At 48.5% G+C, this 21,546-nt stretch overlaps 1 protein-coding gene across 1 annotated transcript in view; it reads left to right on the forward strand.

The window, feature by feature from the left end:
• Positions 1-21,546, forward strand: part of Vwa2 (von Willebrand factor A domain containing 2) — a 40,265-nt gene that overhangs the window by 16,307 nt on the left and 2,412 nt on the right. The window contains 8 exon segments of the mRNA NM_001432174.1: positions 2,098-2,207; positions 9,671-9,862; positions 13,270-13,403; positions 14,018-14,150; positions 15,111-15,166; positions 17,020-17,127; positions 17,989-18,561; positions 20,709-21,260. Of these exon segments, the coding sequence (NP_001419103.1) occupies positions 2,098-2,207; positions 9,671-9,862; positions 13,270-13,403; positions 14,018-14,150; positions 15,111-15,166; positions 17,020-17,127; positions 17,989-18,561; positions 20,709-21,260 (1,858 nt within the window).

The following is a 21,546-nucleotide window of genomic DNA, read 5'->3' on the forward strand; positions in this document are numbered from 1 at the left end:
CTGACTGATCACTGGATCCCTTACGTGTTTGATTACTAGATCCACCCACCAAGTACCCTTGCAGATCCACTTTATGCAGATCTACTTTACCCAGCACAGGCAGCATAAAGATGTGCTTCTATTTTCTCCTTTTCTATACAAGTTAACATCAGTTTCCACATTACTCTCTGTCTCTTGTCTTTCTATCTCATATTATCTTGGAAATCTCTTCTCTATATATGTGCATATATAGATATTACAGATAATTAGACCATCCCAAGGATTTACCGGGACTACTTACCAGCTGCTATTGATGGACCGTTGCTATTACAAATACACCGTGACCTTATAAATGCCCCTTTTACTGTGTGGAAGAATATCTGTAGGATAATCTCCCTGTGCATTTTTAGCTGTTAATGCATATGCTGCCCTCCATAGATGTGACACCAGTTTACATTCATACCCACAGTGGTGGAGAACAGTTCCCTTTGTAAATACTGCATCTCTTTTTCTTCACGGGCTGATGGTCTTATTTTCCTAAGGCCAAATGTCCCTCCATTAAAGAACCATTAGCGTCCCCTTCTTGGATCTTTGATCATGCCTTTGAACCATTTTCTGTTGTTTCGCTGTCCTTTTACACATGGAAGAACTAACCCTTCCCTCCATGAGTTGTAAATTCTCTGTTTTGTCTTAACCTGTGACTGTGTGGAAGTTTGCTCCAAGCCCTCAGATTTATCAGACTTCACAGCCTGTAAAGTTGAGTTGAGTTCCTGGCAGAGAAGGGAATTCGCCTAAGAGTTCTTTCAGAACGTACCTGGTTGAGATACTCAGCCTTGAAGCTTGAATCCATTCCCAGGGTCTCCTAGAGTTTGCGGTGGTCTTTCCGGTTGTCGTGGTACCGTGCTGAGCAGTCAGTCTTTCCCACTGGCATGAAGTTTCCAGGAAAACCGTGGCAGGCTTCTTCCTTCTGCTAGACTTCTCAAAGTTGCTCCAAGGCTCTGACCCACAGCATGCATTTCTTCAAATGGCCACCCAATATCTTTCTGGTTTTAGCTACCAACATCTTCCCATCTGTGGAGCCATCTGGTCGACCAAGGGCATCAAGTCACTGTCTTCCAAGCGCTAGGCCAGCTAAGGAATTGCACTGGAGACTCCAGTAGTGTCTTTGCCCATTTGAAGTCTTTGCCAAAGCTGGCCTACTGAGTGTGTGGTACCTCTGGGCTATAGAGAACTGAGGATTAGGAGCTGGTTGGGAGTCATCATTCTGGGTGCTCAGTGTCCTGGCTCTAGTTTTGCAAGTCATGCGTTGGGTTTTCTCCTACAGCCTCCTCAGTTAGCAAGCTCAATCTGTCAGCTCTCCGTTTCTGTCCCTGAACCTCCAGCTCCACCACTGCTTGTCTGTGTTTTGTGAGCTGACTGTCCCTCAGTCTGACTCACTGGTCTAGAGACTTAGCCCTTTTTCTGGCTTGGTAGGAGTCATCAGTGAGGTAGGTATAGGGGCTTGGTGGCTGTGGTTAGGTTAGGCAGTAGCCTCTGTGGAATCCTCTGCTGGATTTGAAAGCGTTTTGCTACCAGTCTGCATCTACCCCAGAGGAGGCAAGTGGTATAACGGTGCTTTAGAGAAGTCCAGTGACCCAGGCTTCTTTTCCTTGTCCCGGGTGGATATGCCTTGCACAGTGTCTTCTGTATACTTTACTGTTGTCTCCAGTCATGTGGGCATCAATCGCACCCACCCCCGTGGATAGGTGATATGACACATGAGTTTGTACACAGCAGCACTTGAGCCCGGAAGCCTTTGAGAGACACAAGCAGAGCCTCATCTAAAGCTGCTGGCACCCCAGCAGGGACAGCTGCCAGATGGGTGACTGCCTTCTGAGGCAAGCACTTCCGAGGCAAGCCCTTCAAGATGATTATCTATGCCGGCAGAGCACAGCCATATTTGACCGTATCCTCCCAGATTCTCCAGCTGCTCTGTAGAACCAGGTTTCCAGAGAGGCTGGCCAGAGCTGCCACACAGGATTCGCTGAGTGGCCAGGAGACAGATATCCATCTTTCTACTGGGAAATGTTCATGATTTGACTGAAATCTCTGGGGCCTCCGCCCTGTCTCCTCCTACAGGTCAGAGTGGGCGCCTTGCAGTTTGGTTCCACTCCTCATCTGGAATTCCCTTTGGATGCCTTTTCAACCCGACAGGAAGTGAAGGAGATCATCAAGAAGTTGGTTTTTAAGTAAGTATAGCGAGAGTGTGCCATGCAAACTCTGAAGCTGGCTGCCCGCTTGCTTTGTCCGTCCGTCCGTCCGTCTGTCCTTCCTTCCTTCCTTCCTTCCTTCCTTCCTTCCTTCCTTCATTTCTTCATTTCTTCCTTTCTTCTCCTCTTCCTCTCCTCCTCCTCCTTCTCTTTCTTCTTTCTTCTTCTCTTTCCTCTTCCCCTTATCCTCCTTTTCTTCTCTTCCTCCTCTTTCTTCTTTGAAACAGGGTCTCATTGTATAGACCAGGCCAGCCCAGAACTCCCCCTGAACTCACAGAGATCTATCTGCCTCTGCCTCCCTGAGTGCTGGGATTAAAGGTGTACGTCACCACACATAGTGAGGGTAACTGCATTATAACTGCTTCCTTGAAGGGTTTGGTCTTCCTCCCCTCAGGCCCCAGCTGTGCAGAGCTGGTGATTCTCAAGGCTGTGCCTTATTATTACAGGATGACACCCAGGTGGGAATTTAAAACACTAGTTTACGAAAGTTTGCTGCTATTATATGGAGTTGTCAGTTACATGGAAGAGAGGGTTATGACGGTCTTGCCTAGGGTGAAGCATGTGAGGTTATGGGAAGATTGTTAAGTCCAGCCTCAGCTATCCATGGAGACCTCTCAGTTGGGACATGAAGTCCAGCCTCAGCTATCCATGGAGACCTCTCTGTTGGGAGGTTCACCACACTTCTCCAAGCCACATTCTATTTACATTCTGAAAGAGTAATTTCCCTTCTGTTACTGAGAACGCTGTAAGATTGTGGAGAGCTGATAATGTGCTCACCTGCATATGAAATGCATAAGTGTGTGCATGTGGTAGGGGCCAGTGACTAGCTTTGGTGTCTACATGGTGGGTAAACTGAGGCAGCCGTTGGGGGTTAGAGCTGCTGACAGGATAGATCCAGATACCTACATAGGCCAATGGCAGCCAGCGATTAGAGAAGTTACTCAACAGACTTTTTTTTTTTTCCTGAGAGAATAAAGCTTAATTTATTGGGACTGGCATTCTCTGTGCCCATCGGAAAAGCTATGAACTCTTAACTCCTTGGGGCTGTCCAGATAGCAAAAGAAAGAGAGAAAATTCACTCACACACACACACACACACACACACACACACACAAACACAGAGTGGATGAAAGAAAAGGCAGCATCCAATAACTTTATACACACAAATATATACACACAGGTATACACACATAGATACATGTATCCATACATGCATGTATCCATAGATACACACACATACAGAACTACAGACAGACATATGCACATTCACACATACAGTGGTTAGAGCAAAGCTCCAGCAAGCAGGCTCCAAGCAGTTCACACATCTATCCATCCATACACACAATTGACATATGGAGCAAGCTCCAACACACACACAGACAAACCTTACACATACACACGCATACGCACAGTTGAGGGGTGGAAGAACAATGTTCCAAGCATCCACACTTTATTCTTTACTCCACAGCCTGTAGATCCCAACTAAATCTTTCAAGCAGTATACAATTGCAATGTGATTACATTTTAGTTTTCTACTAGTGAATGACTGTGAAAAACAGTGTGTTCCCCAGCACCTCTACACAAAATAAGGTCAAGTAGTACAGGTAAAGAAAACAAATTATTCCCAAAACTCGGGTACCTTTGTAACTAAGCAAAGTGTTATACATTAACAAAGTGTAACCAAGCAAGGAAGTTGTCACAGTTTCTCTTACTGGCAGGCAACAAATTGTGGTTACAAAGAAAGAAATAGTTACTTTATTATTAATCTTTAAAAGTAATCTTGCAAGAATCATAGGGGGCTGGAGAGATGGCTCAGTGGTTAGGAACACCAGCTGCTCTTCCAGAGGTCCTGAGTTCAACTCCCAGCAACCACATGGTGGCCCATAATAGTATACTCCCATGCATAAAATAAATAAATCTTTAAAAAAAAGAATCTTTAAAGAATCACAAATCTAAACTCGTATATAAAAACAGTCATATCTACCTTAAATCCTTAGAATGTGTGTCTACTCATCTGCAGTTCTTATTAAATCATATCAGGAAGCTGAGAGCAAAAGTGGGTGTAAGAAATCAGTCATCACAGTCCAGCCTCAGTGAGACATGTCAGCCAGCTCTGCCTTTGTTCTTGTTCCCTGACCATAAAGATCCCTAGCTTAACTAATAAGAGTGTGCCTTTCTGAACTTCAAGTTGTTCCCTAAGATTTTCCTACATCAGAGCCAGTAGCAAAAACACTTCAGCCTAGCTTCACTAACAATGTTAATTTTCCAAATGTTTACTAAGTGTGGAGTCATTGTTGATGATCTACATCTCTAAGTTCTTCTCCAGGGTGGTGATAGAATCATAATCTGCTCCAGCAGCAATGCCTGGAGGACACCAAGCACTAGTACTGTGAGTGCCAGAGGCGCTGCCCAGTGAGGGGTTGGAAGCCTCTTAGAGCTTTCATAGAATTCTTAGATTAAGAGGGATGTGAGAGCAGTAAGCAGAGTAGGAGTCCACAACAGCATGACATCCTTGGGACATGTGGTCCTCAGGGCAGCCCAGAGGCCCACTCAAGTGACTGTGGTAACCGATGGGCCACATTCCATGAGTTCTAAAGCCATTCCTCCTGCATGGCCCTCTGTAGTAAGGTCATGACAGAATTATAAATCAACCTCTGTGAAAAGTTGCTCATACATGTATGTATACAGACACATTCGTGTGTGTTATAATTTGTGTGTGTCTCTGTATACATACATGTATATGTAGGCACACATGCATCATACACCCTGTTCCCACCAGCTCTCATAGAAGAATGAGTTTGACTTTTCAACTCTGAGCTCTGGCTGTGCTCTGCTCTCTACTGTCCCTGTCCTAGATAGAGAGTCCAGTGATGTCCTGCTCAGGTCTCTTGTCCCAGCCACCAATGCCACCAGTTTCTCTTGTGATGGTCCTGAGCCCTGAGGTCCCTTACCAGTCAAAGCCCTCTCTCTGTCACTCACCTGTGTTGTCCGGCACCGGAGGCCCCACAGAGGGCACAGCAGAACCTTCAGGGTCTCCTAGGAACCACCTTGATTTTTCTTAGATGGTTTATTGTAGCCCTTTTTCTGCCCTAGGTCACCCAATCAGGAAGAGGGGCAAGCCATGCTAAAAGCAAAGTATAAATGAAAAGAGTACCCCAGTGTGCTCTGAAGAGCTATGCTTGAAAGGACCAGAACCTCGCAGGACCAGGTTCTCAGCACAAAGGACATGTACTTGCCCCAGAGAGACAGTGAGCAGGAATAAGAGACAAAGATAGGAGATAGAGGACTAACTGGGGGTCTGGGGGTATTTGTCCTGGGAGGCAGATTCGAGGTTTGGGTTGGGAAGAACTGTCTCTGGATAGAGAGGAGAGGGAGGTGACACCATAGGAAAATAGTGGCTTATAAAGGAAAGGGAAACCACATATTAGGATGATGTGTTTAGTTTTAACCAGGCATGCTTCATTGAAAGAATACTGCACAAAAACTTCTATGCTGGCCTTCATAACAATACTATCTATAACACCTTCAAACTGGAAGCAACAAGGATGTGAAACTGGTTACTGGATAAACAAAGTGTGGCATGTCCACACAATTGAACAGTATTCCGCTGTGAAAAGGAACAGCATGTTGGTTCACGCTGCAGCATGAATGAAGCATGGAAACACGTCACACGATAGAATGAGGTCATATATCACAGTCATATCACAAAGTCATGTAAAAGCTTCCTTCATTTATTTATTTATTTTTATTGTGCCAGGGAACAAACCTTGAAGAGGAAGACAGATGGTTTCCCACCAAGCTCTGTTCCCAGTCTTTTATTTACTATAGATTCTCTTTATTGTTGGTGGGCATTTGCATGACTCGGCGTGGTGGACAGCACATGCTCCACAGCATGGATGTGGAGGTCAGAGGGCAGTCTTGGGACTCAGTTCTCTTCTTCCACATGGACATGGGTCCCAGGGTTTGAACTCAAGTCACCAGGCTTGCCCCCAAATACCTTTGCCTGCTAAGTCATCTCGCTGGCCCTTCTTCTGTTTTGTGAAATATCTAGAACAGGCCGATGTCTGACATCTTTTAGTAATTCATGATGTCATGGGCCTAAGGACGAGGATGCTTGCCAATGGATTCAGGGCTTTTAAAGTGATGAAAAGGTTTGAACTTAGTGTTATAGTCATACTACCAAATGGGCTAAAATCACCAACCCGATACTTTAAAGGGTGAACTCATAGCCTATGAATTATTATCAGTTGAAAGGTTATAAAATCCTTTAGACTCGAGCATGCATTTGCAAAAAAAAAAAAAAAAAGAATTGTCTGACTGGTTTAAATTATGACAGTTTTTGGGTAGCGTTAATTCAAAAGGTTAATCTTCAAAACTCACCCAATTGCAAAGAATTGCTACACAGAGGCACACTAGAGATTTATCTAGTGTCTAGTCCAGTTCTGTCTCGTGTAGATCATGTATGTCATACGTGTCATGTATGTAGTAGCCTGGGCTCCACCCAGCCAACCATCCCCTCCTCTTCCCACCTCTGTAAAATGACTGGTTGAGCCTCCTTTTCCATTGAGAATGTGATGATTCATGACCTGGTATCAGAGACATTAAGGATTCCAGAGGCCAGTGCGATGGCCCAGCTCATAAAGGCACTTACTGCCTGCCATGCCTGACGACCTGATTCCGACTCAGGTGGTAGGAAGAGAACTAACACTTGCAAGATGTCCTCTGTCCCCCACATGCAAATCATGGCACTCAAAGTGCCACTATTCCAAATTAGTAAATAAATAAAGAAAAATTAGTAAATAAATAAAGAAAAATTAGTAAATATTAAATGAAAGAAAAATTTCAAAATTCCAAAAGGTGGAGTTTAAATTAAATTAAAAGCAAACATTCCAGAAGAGGTTGCAGGGGGGTGGATGAAGGAGCCCCTTTGTCTAAACAAGTCCAGCTCTTCTTTGGGGTGTGTTTAACATGTGTGCATCTTCTCATGACCACGAGGCCGTGAACCGAGCAAGGGGGCAGTAGCCCTTGGTTGACCTCATTTTGGGGTCGGCGAGGACATCACCAACGAAGATGTGCTATGTGTACTGTGTGCGCTGAGGCAGAGGAACGCTGGCCCATGGGAGGCAGCGATGGCCTGCCTGTGCTCTTCCTTCTCTGAAGAGAAGCTTTGCACACTGGACTGCACTAGCTTTTCCAGAAGCCACCCTAATGACTGCTTTCTTGCTGTGTTCGAAGGGACTTTAGATGTATCAGCCAAGTCTCCCAATATAGTACCAGTGGAGATGTAAAGTCAGAATGTATGTGGTGACTGGTTCTTGGATGTCAGCACAATAACCCAGCCCCAGGTCTCCTGTGACTCTTGGTGTGTCTCTTGTAATCAAGCATGTAAATGCAGGTAGCCTCAGAGGTCGGACGTAGGCATCAAATCTTCAGAGCTGAAGTTACAGGTGGTTCCCAGGGGCTGGGAACTGAACTTGGGTCCTCTGGAAGAATAGTGCATGCTCTTAACCACTCAGCTGTCTCTCCTGCCTCCCTAAGCCTTCAGCTGCTTTCAACTCACACCAGCATTTAAACATGGCTTTGAAAACATTTGGAATTACAAAGTGTTTGGTTATTTTTACTTCATGTGAGTTGGCAAGCACATCCACGTGAAACTTTTTTATGTTGATCTTCTGATAAGCTGATATTGCAACTACCATGCTGTGTTTAGCTATTTCTCATTCTCTCAGAGGAAAACACCTGGGTTGAACCTAGGATTTTTTTTTTCTTGCCTATCCTTTACAAATGTTCAGATCAACTTCCCCTAACTTACTGTGAGGTTCCTTACTCAATTCCTCTCAAAGTCTGTCCTGTGCTAGCTCACTTCCACCAGAATTGCTGCTCATGGGAGTGGGCACAACTGGTTTAGAACCAGCCCAGTAACACACTCGTCAGTCTCAACTCACACCACCGGGCTCTGAGAATCAATGAAAATTGAGAGATTTTTATGTCTGCTCCAACTTGAGGGTCACCTGCAAGTTCAGCTCCTTACGGTGTCCCGTTGGATGATAGCGAGCCCTGATGTTGTTGACACCTGATGTCGCTCACACATGATGTCATTCACACTCATTCAGTCCTACAGGAGCTGGACCCCTCTTAACCTCGGATCACACCATTGAGAGCAGTGAAGGTGGAGAATATTCCTGGTCTTGTCCATAACGGCTCCCCAGGCCGAACACTCACGATCTTTCTCCACCTCTCCACTAAGTGCAGAAGACTTGGCAGACTCAGGGGCCTTCCATAAAATGAGCTTGGGTTTCCACATAGCTGCTGGGAGGAGGGGACCTATGAGAGTCTGCATGAGGTGTAGCAGTCTTTAGTGTTAAGGCAAATATCATGCATGCATGCACATGCACACTCACATACACACATGCACACACATACATGCACACACACATGCACACACACATGCACACTCACATACACACATGCACACACACATGCACACACATGCACACACGCATGCACAGAATGAATGAGCAAGTGAGAGAACGGGTAGACTGCATCCATGCTTCCAGTTGGTTGGACGTTAGAACATTTAGAAGAACAGCAGAAGACTCCTTCCAGAGGCCTGAGCTGAAGGCAGATGCTGTCTTAGATACAGTGTATATATTGGCTGGTTTTATATGTCAATCTGATACAAGCTGAAGTTATCACAGAGAAAGGAGCCTCCGTTGAGGAAATGCCTCTGTGAGACCCAGCTGTAAGGCATTTTCTCAACTAGTGATCAGGTGGGAGGACCCAGCCCATTGTGGGTGGTGCTGTCCCTGGGCTGGTGGTCTTGGGTTCTATAGGAGAGCAAGCTGAGCAAGCCAGGGGAAGCAATCCAGTAAGTAACATCCCTCCATGGCCTCTGCATCAGCTCCTGCCTCCTGACCTGCTTGAGTTCCAGTCCTGACTTCCTTTGGTGATGAACAGCAATGTGGAAGTGTAGGCTGAATAAACCCTTTCCTCCCCAACTTGCTTCTTGGTCATGACGCTTGTTCAGGAATAGAAACCCTAAGACAGTGTATTTATCTTTATTATAGCATGCGTGTGTGTGTGTGTGTGTGTGTGTGTGTGTGTGTGTGTGTGTGTGCATGTGTATGTGTGTGCGTGTGTGCATGTGTGTGTGTGTGTGCATCTACCTCACAGTTGCTCGTGTTGGATATACTATCACCAGCTTAAAAGGTTTGGCCTCAAGAAGCTGACTGTTCACTAACCTCAAATCCATAGTAATGATAACTCTTTCCGGCCAGTTGTCAGCCTGGTGAGTCTCCTGTTTTTGGTTTGCATGCTAGAAAGGTGCCTTTGAGCCTTGGCTAGGGGTTACTGCTGTCCCCTACCACCAGCAACCCATTTGCCTCTGGGCTCCTTCCCAACTTCACCCCCAGTGACTTCCTTGTTTCTCCTCCTATCCTCAGAGGTGGGCGCACAGAGACAGGCCTAGCCCTGAAACACCTGCTCAGAGGGCTCCCCGGAGGAAGAAATGGCTCTGTGCCCCAGATCCTCATCATCATCACAGACGGCAAGTCCCAGGGGCACGTGGCTCTGCCGGCTAAGCAGCTGAAAGAAAGGGGTATCGTCGTGTTTGCAGTAGGGGTCCGTTTTCCCAGGTAAGTAAATGCCTCAGCCATTCCGAGTCAGCTTCAGGCAGTGGGGCTAACGTGACTGGAAGGGCCTGACAGAGCCAGTTTCATGCTACCCTCTGCCTTATCTGAAGCTTTGGTTGAAAGCACCAGAAATCAACTCATACTCACTAGACAAAAATAGAAATCGATGGTGTCGACTCATTTCATCACGTGTGTGAGCCGCCCGCCCCTCGGAGGCAGGAGCCATGGAATTCAGTACTTACTGCTCAGCTCCTTTCTGTCCTACCACAGATCTCTCACACTCTCTGGGCTGTCCTCTCAGCCTGGTTTTCTGAGTCATGGACAGCACCCCAGCCACACCATCCATCTCTATACTGGGAGGCGGGTGGGTCTCCAGCTTCTGCCAGCCCAATTCTGATCAGCCTAAGTCACATGTACACCCAGCCAACAATGGCGGGGGCACCTTCGAGATCCACCATCCTCCCCCAGCCACCCTCAGCTGGGGGTTGAGCAAATCTGCCTTCCTAGAAGAGAGGTTCACATGCCCCAAATGCTCTCCGCCTTAAAAACAGATTTGGCTTCTAGACCTTGAGTCTCTATTTGTAACTATAGGTGAAATGACTCTGGGTGGCCATCAAGCCCCCATTTAGGACTTTCTTTAGTTTTATCATTCTTTTCTCTCTGTTAGAATGGGTTTCCTCCTCACACTGACACTAGTCTTGGACTAGACCTTACAGATGCCCATCTATCCCATGGGAAAGACTAGATAGTAAATGAATGGATGCCCACGTAGGAGGTGTGGTTTCAGGTGGAAATAGAACCAAAGAAGAAGGCAAAGCAAGGGCTGATGGGAGCAGGGAGACCGGAACTGTTAGAAGGGAGGCTGCTGAGGGAGGTCCTCTGGATTTTTTAAGAAAAAACATGGCAGGCAGCAGCAAAGACTCTAAGGCTGTGAGTAGCTCGCTGTAGATAGGAGAAGGGCCCAAACAAGCAAGGTGCTGAATCACAGGAAATATGGTAGATGGAGTGGCCACGGGGAGGCCAACTCTGCTGTGAGTCCCAGGGAGACGGCTCCCCGGATGAGAGTGCTTGCTGCGCAAGTGTGAGGGCCTGGGCTTAGATCCTCAGAATCCATGTTTGACCTGTACCTGTAACCTCAGAGCTGTAGGGACAGTGACAGGAGGGTCTGTAGGAGCACAAGCCATCAGCCTAGCAACAGCTCAGCAAGCTCTGTCTGGGAGAGCAAAATGGAGGGATAGGGCCAGACATCTAACATCTTCCTGTGGCCTCAGAACAGGCATCTGTGCGCGCGCGCGCACACACACAACACACACACACAGCACATCACACACATGTATACCACACATTTACACTTCATACAAACACATACATACACATTCTTATACCTCACGGGTGTAGGAACACACATATACACATACACACACACACATGCACACATACATACATCACCCACCCACATACCACACAAACACACCACACCCACACCCACATATATCCACATGCTTATACCTCACGTGTGTAGGCACACACACATATATACACACACACACCCACATACATACACCACACACACACAACATACACATACATGGCACACCACACACACTACACACACACAGAGATGTATATATATACACATACATACTTATACCTCATATGTGTAGGCACACACACATGCACACATGCACACATACTTACACCACCCACCCACACAGCACACAAACACACCACACACACACACACACACACACACACACACACATATTCTGTTTTTAAACTGTGGTGTGGATATTGCTGAAGGCTTTGGCATTTATTCTAAATACAATGGAAAGCTCTTGGGGGTTTCAGCAGAAATGGTGTCTTCAGGAGGTCACACTGACTGAGGCACTAGGGAGCAAGCTTTAGAACAACTCAGACCAGAGACAGTTAGGTTTAAAGCACTAAGCTGCTGGTGCATGCTGGGCACACTGGCTGGGGTAGGGGTGGGGGCTGGGACTCACTGGGGTGTGGTGGAGCATACTGGGGCACTGCTGGTCATGAGGGGTGTGGTGGAGGTCGAGCAGGGTAATGGCTGTGGAGTCACATGTGACTGGGAGTGGAGAAGGAACGACCTTGACCTGAACCCTAGAGTGAATGGTGGTGCTGTTTCCTAACATGGCAGAGAGACTAAAGAGAGTGAGACCAGTATGATGTCTCAAAGTGTGCTCATTCCTCTCTGCCCCCCTTTCCTGATGACTGAGCCTCTTTGTGATGTTTCTGCACTCTAGTTAGCACCTGAATTCCTTGGGCAGCTTTTGAGAAAGCCTGTTGCTGGGCCGGAAGAGTGGAAGGGGACTGGCAGGCCACGTCTGAGAAGCCCCCTTCTGTGTGCCAAGGGATAACTGGGTACTGGGTGAAAGTTTAGCCTACCTGGAGTCGAGTAAGATGGAGAGTTAAATGCTAGAGAGTTTGGGGCTCGATGACCTTCTCTTTCTATCTGGTGTCTTCTCTTCCCATCACAGACTGCCTTGTCTTCATTCATTTTTAAACTATTCCTCCTTATTAGGGTTTGGGCACACACGCTTGCAGCAGTGCACTATGGAGGTCAGAGGACAACTTGTGGGAGTCTGTTCTTCCGTTCTACCATGTGGGTCCCAGGAATCAAACTCCCATCATCAGGCTTGACCCAGCACCCTGACCTGCTGAGCCTCTCACTGGCTCTTAAAACAAACAAAAAATGAAATTTAACATTTATTTGCCTTATCATGCAAAGATTTCTCAGTGCCATTTCTTCTTCATGACTTAGGGTCATCCACATACCATTTTGTCCTGGGCACTGATGGTGATGCCCTCTGAGCACTGGAGAATTCTGGCTGTTTCTCCTCCCCAGCCTCATGGCTCTGGTTGCCTTGGGGCTCCTTCCTATCTTAGAGTTCTGCTGTCACTGGCTGTCCTTCCTTGCTTCCTCTTTCTTATCTCAAACAACTTTCTCTCTCTTTTGCTTTCTGGTTGTTTCTAACAATTAATCTTTAACTTAAAAAGCAAATAGAAAGGACTAGGCAACAGAAGAAAACGTTAGAAAGTTATATGTCTACATTTGTGTGTGCAACTATGTAACGAATTCCTGAAGTTACAGAGTTGGTTCCTTATCAGCTGTGCCTGTGAGTTAGAAGAGTCGGTTGAACTCCTTAATACTTTGTCTTGCCCAGGAGCCTCTGGGTTTGAAGATGAGCAGTTTAGCACAGGGTGGACTGTAGCTGAGCTTCCTTGAGAACTTCCTGAGTTTACTTCTCACTCTCACCTGGACCAATGAGGTCGCTATGAAGTGATAGCTGGGTCCCTGGAACAGAGCTGTTGGAATGGCACTCTGGCCCAGGAGCTAGGTAGGCAGGCAGAGGAGAGAGGGCAAGGCTCTTGACGTTTCCCCCCAGGTGGGATGAGCTGCTGACGCTGGCCAGCGAGCCGAAGGAGCAGCATGTGCTGTTGGCCGAGCAAGTGGAGGATGCCACCAATGGCCTCCTCAGCACCCTCAGCAGCTCCTTGCTCTGCACCACTGCTGATCCAGGTAGGACTGGCCAGCCTACAGGGGAGTGGCCTTGAACCTGACAATCTAGGGCATGGGCTAAACAGGGCTCCTGAGGCAAGAGCCTCCCAGGAAGGGTGGGTAAGAGAGACAGGCAGCCTTGACTTGGGTACTCTGTTCTGTTTCCTTCCTCTGAAGTGTTTCCCAGCTGGAGTTCTGAACTTATGTCTGTAGGAAAAGGCCTGGGGTTTCAAGTTAGACTTGGTAGGGCTCTTTTCCCTGCTGAGGAGATGAACCAAGACCACATTTTTCCTTGGCTGCGTGGAGGAACTCAGGGAGGCTTTGGGCTTAGGACTCCTGTCTCGGTCCACCCCAGACCTACAGTGACACTCAGATAGAAAGTGAGTGCCTGCGTGTGCTGTGAGTGAACCCTGGATCAGAGGAAATCCAGACATGGCTTCACACCAGTGCCCTACCCTGAGAGAGGCCAGAGTCTACAGCTAGGGGTAGAGTAGGTCCCCATGGCAGCCACGCTGGGGAATGAGGGCTGAGGCAAAGAGCATCCCTTGTCTTATGGTGTGTGTGTGTGTGTGTGTGTGTGTGTGTGTGTGTGTGTGTGTGTGTGTGTGTGTGTGTGTGTGTGTTTTCTAACACAGACTGCAGGGTGGAAGCTTACCCGTGTGAGCGGAGAACGCTGGAGACCATGAGAGAGCTCGCCAGCAATGCCTTGTGCTGGAGAGGATCAAGGCAGGCGGACACTGTGCTGGCTGTGCCCTGTCCCTTCTACAGGTTGGTCCACAGGATCTGCAGGCAGAGTCCCCATGATCCTGAGTGCTCTAAAGCTACAGGGAGATTAGCATTTCTGGTGCTGTGCATGGCTGGACAATTTGTAACAGAACAGTGGGAGCTAGAAGAGGCTGGGGATGGGTCTTCCTGTCTGGCAGTGAGGATCCCAAACCTGTTTGCTTTGGCTGCATCATGGAGGGAGACACCTGACACATGGTTGTTCCAAAAATGGTGACTTTTGTGTTACTGCAGAATGCTAGTGTCTGAGAGGATTCAAGAAAACATCAAGTATGATGGTTGTCAAATCCTCTTTGAGCTTGGGGTTTTTTGAGGACACTGGTCCATAACAGACAGAAGCAGCAGCAGGGTGAAGGGACAGGGCTGGGATGCTGGAGGCAGCCTGGCACTGTGGTTATTTAAGCTGTTTACCTCATCATCCAAGCTCCACAAAAGTTGAGCAACAGAGTGTTCTGATATAGAGGACACTGAAGACCAGGGATGGAGGGAATGTGCCTGGTCACATAGCAGAGTCCAGACCCAGAGCCTACTCCCAGAATCCCCGTCCCTGCACTGTAAGGACGGTGGCAATGGCAGCAGCAATGATAACTCTTTTGCCCGATGGGAATTTTGCACACATTAATTTCTAATATTTTTGTTACTCGTTCTTCAAGACATGGTTTCTCTGTAACCCTGGCTGTCCTAACTTGCTCTGTAGATCAGGCTGGCCTTGAACTCAGAGACCTGCCTGCTCCTGCCTCCTGCAAACTGGGAGCAAAGTGTGCACCATCACTACTTTTTTTTTTTTTTTTTTTTTGGATGAGGGAGGGAAGTGCTCTGGTTCCCTTGAAACTTCCCCTTCATCTACAAATGAAGTCAGGATCATCTCAAGCAGGAAAAGAGCCTTTAGTGCTGTGATCTCGGAAACCTCTGCTTATCCTACCACTGCATTTCCTTGAATTGTAGCTGGAAGAGAGTGTTCCAGACTCACCCCGCCAATTGCTACAGAACCATCTGTCCAGGTATGGTTTGCCTCTCGGACCCACGAAATCTCTCTGAGGCTGGTTTATGACGGGACACTGATAGAACTGAGCAGATGTGGGGTTGGGATGCCACCCCAGGGCAAGAGGGGTGGACGTTGGTCAAGAGTGTGTTCCTGCCGTGCTTTCCCTTCATGTGCTCAATGGTGTAGCTTTGCTTCGGATGGAATAGTGGCTTTGGAATTACCCCGTTAGCCAATGTGCTTTTCATCGGTGGGAAACACACGGAGTAGCAGCAACTTCACCGATGTCTAACGTTAAACTTGGGGAGACACCCTAGCATTTGCCTGAGGTCTACATTCTCTCTCTCCCGCTCTCCACTGTGGAAGGCCTCATGGGTGGGGTCCTACTGAGAACCCTCTAGGTATTACTTCACTATAGAATCCCAGGCAGGATGATATGTCGGCACCATTAAACACCATTCACCAGGGTCCCCAGTACCCACCCCCACTGACCTACAAACAAAAACCACCCCTGTGTGGCGTTCGTCATCGTCTTGTGGGTTTGCTACCCACAGTGAGCTAAGGAGCACTTCCAGGCAGGGAGTGAGGACTCCGAGCCTGGGTCAGGCAAGCCCCTTGACACATCCTTTCCAAGTGCCAAAGCCCGCATGTTTACTGGTCCCTGGTATGAAGGAGAAACTGACTCAGAGGCCATGGCTGTTCAGAAAGTATGGCCCCCAAGACCTGAGCTTGAGTCTCTGCTCTCCCCTGGCCAGTCGACTTCTGCTCAGGGAGCTCCTCCCCCTTCCTGTCTCCATGAGGATAAAGTGGGACCTTGCTTTGTGGCCTTGTCCCCATGGCAGATACTCAATAAAGGCCTCTGTGGCTGTACGTCTTGAGCCCCCAAGAGTTCCCCATGATGCTCACTCAATGCGGTTAGTATCTACCACTGATCAGTCTATCCTTCAATCCCAGTGCTGCAACTAATAAATATGCTACTGTTTTGAAGAAGAAACACTTCCCGGTCCCAGTGGTGACACTCTCATCTAGCTGTCCCTTAAGTTTGCACTAACTCACAAAGATCCTTTGCTCCCTGTGACTTTGGGGGTTTAAGCTTCATTTTCATAGTTGCTACTGAGCAGGGAACTCAAGCAATCCGTGGCTACAGGGTGCCATCGCTCAGACACTTTAGAAAGGCGGGGCTTTGGGGTAGGCTGGCTTTCCCGTGCTTCCCGCCAGACTTGAGGAGGCATCGCCCAGAGTATGCACTGCGCATTCAAAAGCAAAGGTCTTGGCGTCTCTCCAGAGCGTTTGCTCCACGCCAGGACGTCTCACGGATTCATCTATTTTGTCTCCCACTGATTGTGGGAGAAGTGTGAGGAGAGTGAAGCTTAGGAAGGTGAATTAAGATGGCCCGCAGAGGCAGAGGTGGCTGTGTTCATCACTGGGCTCTCTGTGCCACGAGGCAGGAGACTTAGGCAACCCTAGGTTGTTCTTGAACAAAGAAAGGGGCCCTTCATCCCACAGCCAAGCAGTCACCTTGTTGCTAAGGATATCGCCATCCTTAGTAAACCCAGGTAAAACACAAGTTAGTTGTTATGGCAACCCTGGGCCCCTCTGGACCTTCTCAGACGCCTTGGATAATGATACCCAGATCCTGGCACCACAGCGGAAGCACAGCAGCGTAGACCTACCCTTGACCCAATTGGCACGGACCTTACCAAGGTCCTCCAACTGCACCGAGCCCCTCTTCTAGGTGTTCTTTCTTAGCTGTGACAGCTTGGCTGCTCTCCTACTAGGTGGTGTGAGCAGAAAGTTGGGGGGCAACCTTCAGTCTGGTACTTTGCACTCCGTGCCTGTCGTCTCGGCTTTTAATGGGTGTCTCTCTGGTAGGCCCCTGTGACTCCCAGCCATGCCAAAATGGAGGCACGTGCATTCCAGAAGGTGTGGACAGGTACCACTGTCTCTGCCCACTGGCATTCGGAGGGGAAGTCAACTGTGGTATGTATATACCTGGGAGTCCCAAGACTGACTCAGTGGAAGCAGGCAAGGCCTGGCTTTACCCTCCCTTCGTCCCCTGCTACCTGCTGAGTAGAAAGCAACTGGTAAAATTTCAACCCACCTCCTTTCCCCGTAGCCCACTGTTCTGTCCTGTGATGCAGCCTCAGGTGCCCTGTGATTAATCCAAATGGCGGCACCCGGCAGGGCTGTCGGGTAGCTGCTGCCTGGTGTCTGAGCACATCTGTGGCTCATTTCCTCCCTTCTGGAAAGACAGGAGCAAGAAGACCTGGCATCTTTTGATTTTAAAGCTGTGCAGTGGAGTTCTATAAGCCTCAGCCCGTGGGGAGAGATGCGAGGTTCTGTAAAGTGCTTAGTGTGTGCCCAGCACACTTACGTCATTTATACAAATGTGCTGGTGCCCTCCTTGCAATCCATATAGGAGAAGTAAACCTTATACATCAAAATGACTCCGTGATTATAGCTATATGTGTAATCAGCGGAACAGGGAAGCTTCTGAAGAAATATAGGGCCATGTTTCCATGACCTTAGAGGCTGACAGAGACAGCTCAGGACTCAAGGGACCTAAGTACAGTGGGAAATGAAGTTGAAGAACAAACTCATGCTCCTTTATAAAGAGCACTTGGACTGTGTCCCTTAGCAGAGGTGGCAAGAAACATTCTGCGTCTGAGTCTCTGAGTGGAGAGCCCTGGACACTTACTCCCAGGGGCACGAGTCTCTTTGCTTCAGCATCTTCTGGGAGGTTTCTTGTGTCTGAAGTAGTCTAAAGGCATCTTGAATGGTATTGGTCTGCAACACCACAGCAGCCCTAGGTGACAGCGTGTATCACTGTGATCCCAACAGCCCCGAAGCTGAGCCTGGAATGCAGGATCGATGTCCTCTTCCTGCTGGACAGTTCTGCAGGCACCACTCCGGAGGGCTTCCGTCAGGCCAAGGCCTTTGTGAAGCGCTTTGTGCAGGCCGTGCTGAGTGAGGACTCCCGAGCCCGTGTTGGGGTAGCCAGTTACAGCAGGGATCTAATGGTGGCGGTGCCTGTTGGGGAGTACCAGCATGTGCCAGACCTGGTCAGGATCCTTGACAGCATTCCCTTCAGCGGTGGCCCAACTCTGACCGGGAGTGCCTTGCTGCAGGTGACAGAGCATGGCTTTGGGAGTGCCAGCCGGACAGGACAGGACAGGCCACGCAGAGTAGTGGTTCTGCTCACTGAATCACACGCCCAAGATGAGGTGGCTGGGCCAGCAGATCATGCGAGGGCCCGGGAGCTGCTACTCCTGGGCATGGGAAATGAGCTCATGCGGGCAGAGCTGGAGAGGATCACGGGTAGCCGGAAGCATGTGATCATCCACACAGACCCTCGGGACATGTTCAGCCAAATCCCAGAGCTGCAGAGGAGGCTATGTAGCCAACCACGGCCAGGTAAGAGTGCAGCCTAACCTGGGGCTGGCCGGTCAGCAAACAGGTCCTTCTGTCTGTCTGTCTTCTTGGCCCCATAGCCATCCTTTTCTGCAGTGGGACCTAGAATCAGGGCCTGGGTGTAGAATTCTGTGGGGGCTTCTTGTGAGGACTGGATAAGTCATGTCCGAGCGTGCTTCTGACTATAGATGCTGTTACTAATTATACTTGATCATTGTTAGTCTTAAGGAGTTCTGAGTCTTTTACGCCTGCTTGAGAACAGCAGTTTTCTTGACCTCTTCGGTGGTTAACTAGAAGTGTGTCCATGGAACACACATGCACACATGCACACATGCATGTGCCGCACACTTGAACACAACCAAAGTGAACATTTTATAAGATGATGCCTACTCCATCTGCCTGGCGTGTGCTGTAACACTCCCTTTCATTCTGTCTCCTTACCAATGAGGCTGATCTTGTGAGCAGTAGTCAGTGGAAAAATGGGAGCCGTGGGAGTAAGCAGGGCCATGCAAAAAGCCTTGTGGTACCCGAGATGGCAGAGCTGGAACACATTCCTAAGAGGGTACTTCGGTGCTTCCCTGGGGAGCTGAATGGAAGAAACCTCACATGGGACTTAGCCTCCAAGGCCGGTTACTGTTCCCAGAGGCTTCGGGTCATCATGTCCCTTGAGTCCTGTCCTCTAGGCCAGTCTCCTATGGCAAATGATTTTGTTTGTGTTGTGTGTGTGTGTGTGTGTGTGTGTACACATACATACATACATATATATTTGTTTGTATATATAGACATAGACATAGACATAGACATATATTTGTTTGTATATATAGACATAGACATAGACATATATTTGTTTGTATATATAGACATAGACATAGACATATATTTGTTTGTATATATAGACATAGACATAGACATATATTTGTTTGTATATATAGACATAGACATAGACATATATTTGTTTGTGTATACATACGCACATATACATATATACATATATATTTGTTATATATACATATATATTTGTGTATACACACATATATATATATTGAAATATATATATATATTGAAAGGCATGCCTATTGCAGAGGGTTCCCATATCCATCCAACTCCTGGCATTAGAATAGGTCATTGTTGCATTTAACAGAACATGATAGATACATTACTACTTAGCTTTTACCTGATATCTTGTTCCCAAAGCCAGAAATGGCCCTCACAGGACAGTTAGTGGTAGAAATGGCCCTCACAGGACAGTTAGTGGATCTGTCTCCTCAGGGGTTGTGGCAGGTTCTCTATTTTCCTTGTGTCTGGTGTGGTTTCTAAAAGCTAACATTATCAGACCACCAGACCCTTTGACTATATATTTAAACCATCCCAGTGGCTCTCTGTGCATCTGAAAGAAACCCGAGCCCCTTCCACCAGCTTCTGAGAACTTCCTGCCTGGCTGCTGCTGTCTTGGCAGCTCCCACACAGGAAGATGCTTCCCAGCTTAGGGGCACCCTGCCTGCCCGTCAGCTTCAGCTCTCTCCTACTCCAGAGCTAGCAGAACCATCACCTCCACAGGGATTCTCCAAGCACCTTCGCAGTCACTTCTTGTCTTGCTGTCCCTCTATCCCCTCCCCCTTCTCTCCCTGCTTTCCCACTGTGTTGCTGACTCTATTCTATATTTGTGGTCATTTCCTACCCGTAAGTCATAAATCACCACTCCGTAGATGGCGGGCATCAGTCTGCTTGATGCCCTGTGCACAGTGGGCAGGCACTGCACGATGCACCTGCTGTGGTCAGGGCCCCCCAAATCCCATATGCTGGACACTTCCAAAGACCAAAGGTGAGTGACCCGGGCCAGCAGGAAGCTTGGCTTCATCATCTCCTGGCCTCAGTGCTGAGGCCCAAGATCACCAGTTAAGCCAGCAAGGAAAAAAAAAAAAGATGGGGGAGGGAGGCGGAGGTCAAGCAGCTCCCACCGGCTCACGTTAGAATGTATACAGTTTCAAACTTAAAAAATGCATTCCCTTTGATGGAGAGTACAGCACGGCCAGCCCTAATGGCTATTCTTAGCAGGAGGCTGGGAATGTCATCAGGGTGGCCATTTGCACAGAACAGCCATGCTGTACCAGCCAGATCTAGACAAGGGACCTATTCTGCTTCTCCTCCAGGCTGCCAGGCACAGTCACTAGATCTGGTCTTCCTGTTGGATGCCTCTGCCTCAGTGGGAGGTGAGAACTTTGCTCAAATGCAGAGCTTCATCAGGAAATGCACCCTCCGCTTTGATGTGAATCCTGACGTGACACAGGTTGGCCTGGTGGTATACGGTAACCAGGTGCAGACCGCTTTCGGACTTGACACCCATCCCACCCGTGCTTCTGTGCTGCGGGCCATGAGCCAGGCCCCCTACCTAGGGGGTGTGGGCTCTGCTGGCACAGCCTTGCTGCACATTGAGGACAAGGTGATGACGGTCCAGAGGGGAGCCCGCCCCGGTGTCCCCAAGGCTGTGGTGATGCTCACAGGTGGCAGTGGGGCAGAAGATGCAGCTGTCCCTGCCCAGAAGCTGAGAGACAATGGCATCTCAGTCTTGGTAATGAGTGTGGGAGCTGTCCTCAAGGAGACAGTGAGGAGGCTTGCTGGTCCACGGGACTACCTGATCCATGTGGCAGCTTACACGGACCTGCGGTACCATCAGGACACGCTCATCGAGTGGCTATGCAGAGGTGAGTGGGAGTAAGTACATGTCCCTTAGGGCTGTCTTGACACAAGACCTTTGCCCGAGCCTTTACACGTGTTGTTGTGAGGAAGACAGCTCCCTAGTCCCCACTTGCCAGGTGTGAGCGTATGTGCTAAACCCTATAATCCCACAAAGGTCTCCAGTGTTACCGCTCATGTGCCAACCTGTTGCTGCAGGACCACGGGAGACACTGGGGTGTTAACCCAGCCCCACAGACTATATGATTGAGCTGAGTTTGCTTGGATCTGACCCAGACCTGGGCACATGCTCCT

Source organism: Rattus norvegicus, chromosome 1 (assembly GCF_021556685.1).
Source record: "Rattus norvegicus strain SHRSP/BbbUtx chromosome 1, alternate assembly SHRSP_T2T, whole genome shotgun sequence".
NCBI classification, from domain to species: Eukaryota; Metazoa; Chordata; class Mammalia; order Rodentia; family Muridae; genus Rattus; species Rattus norvegicus.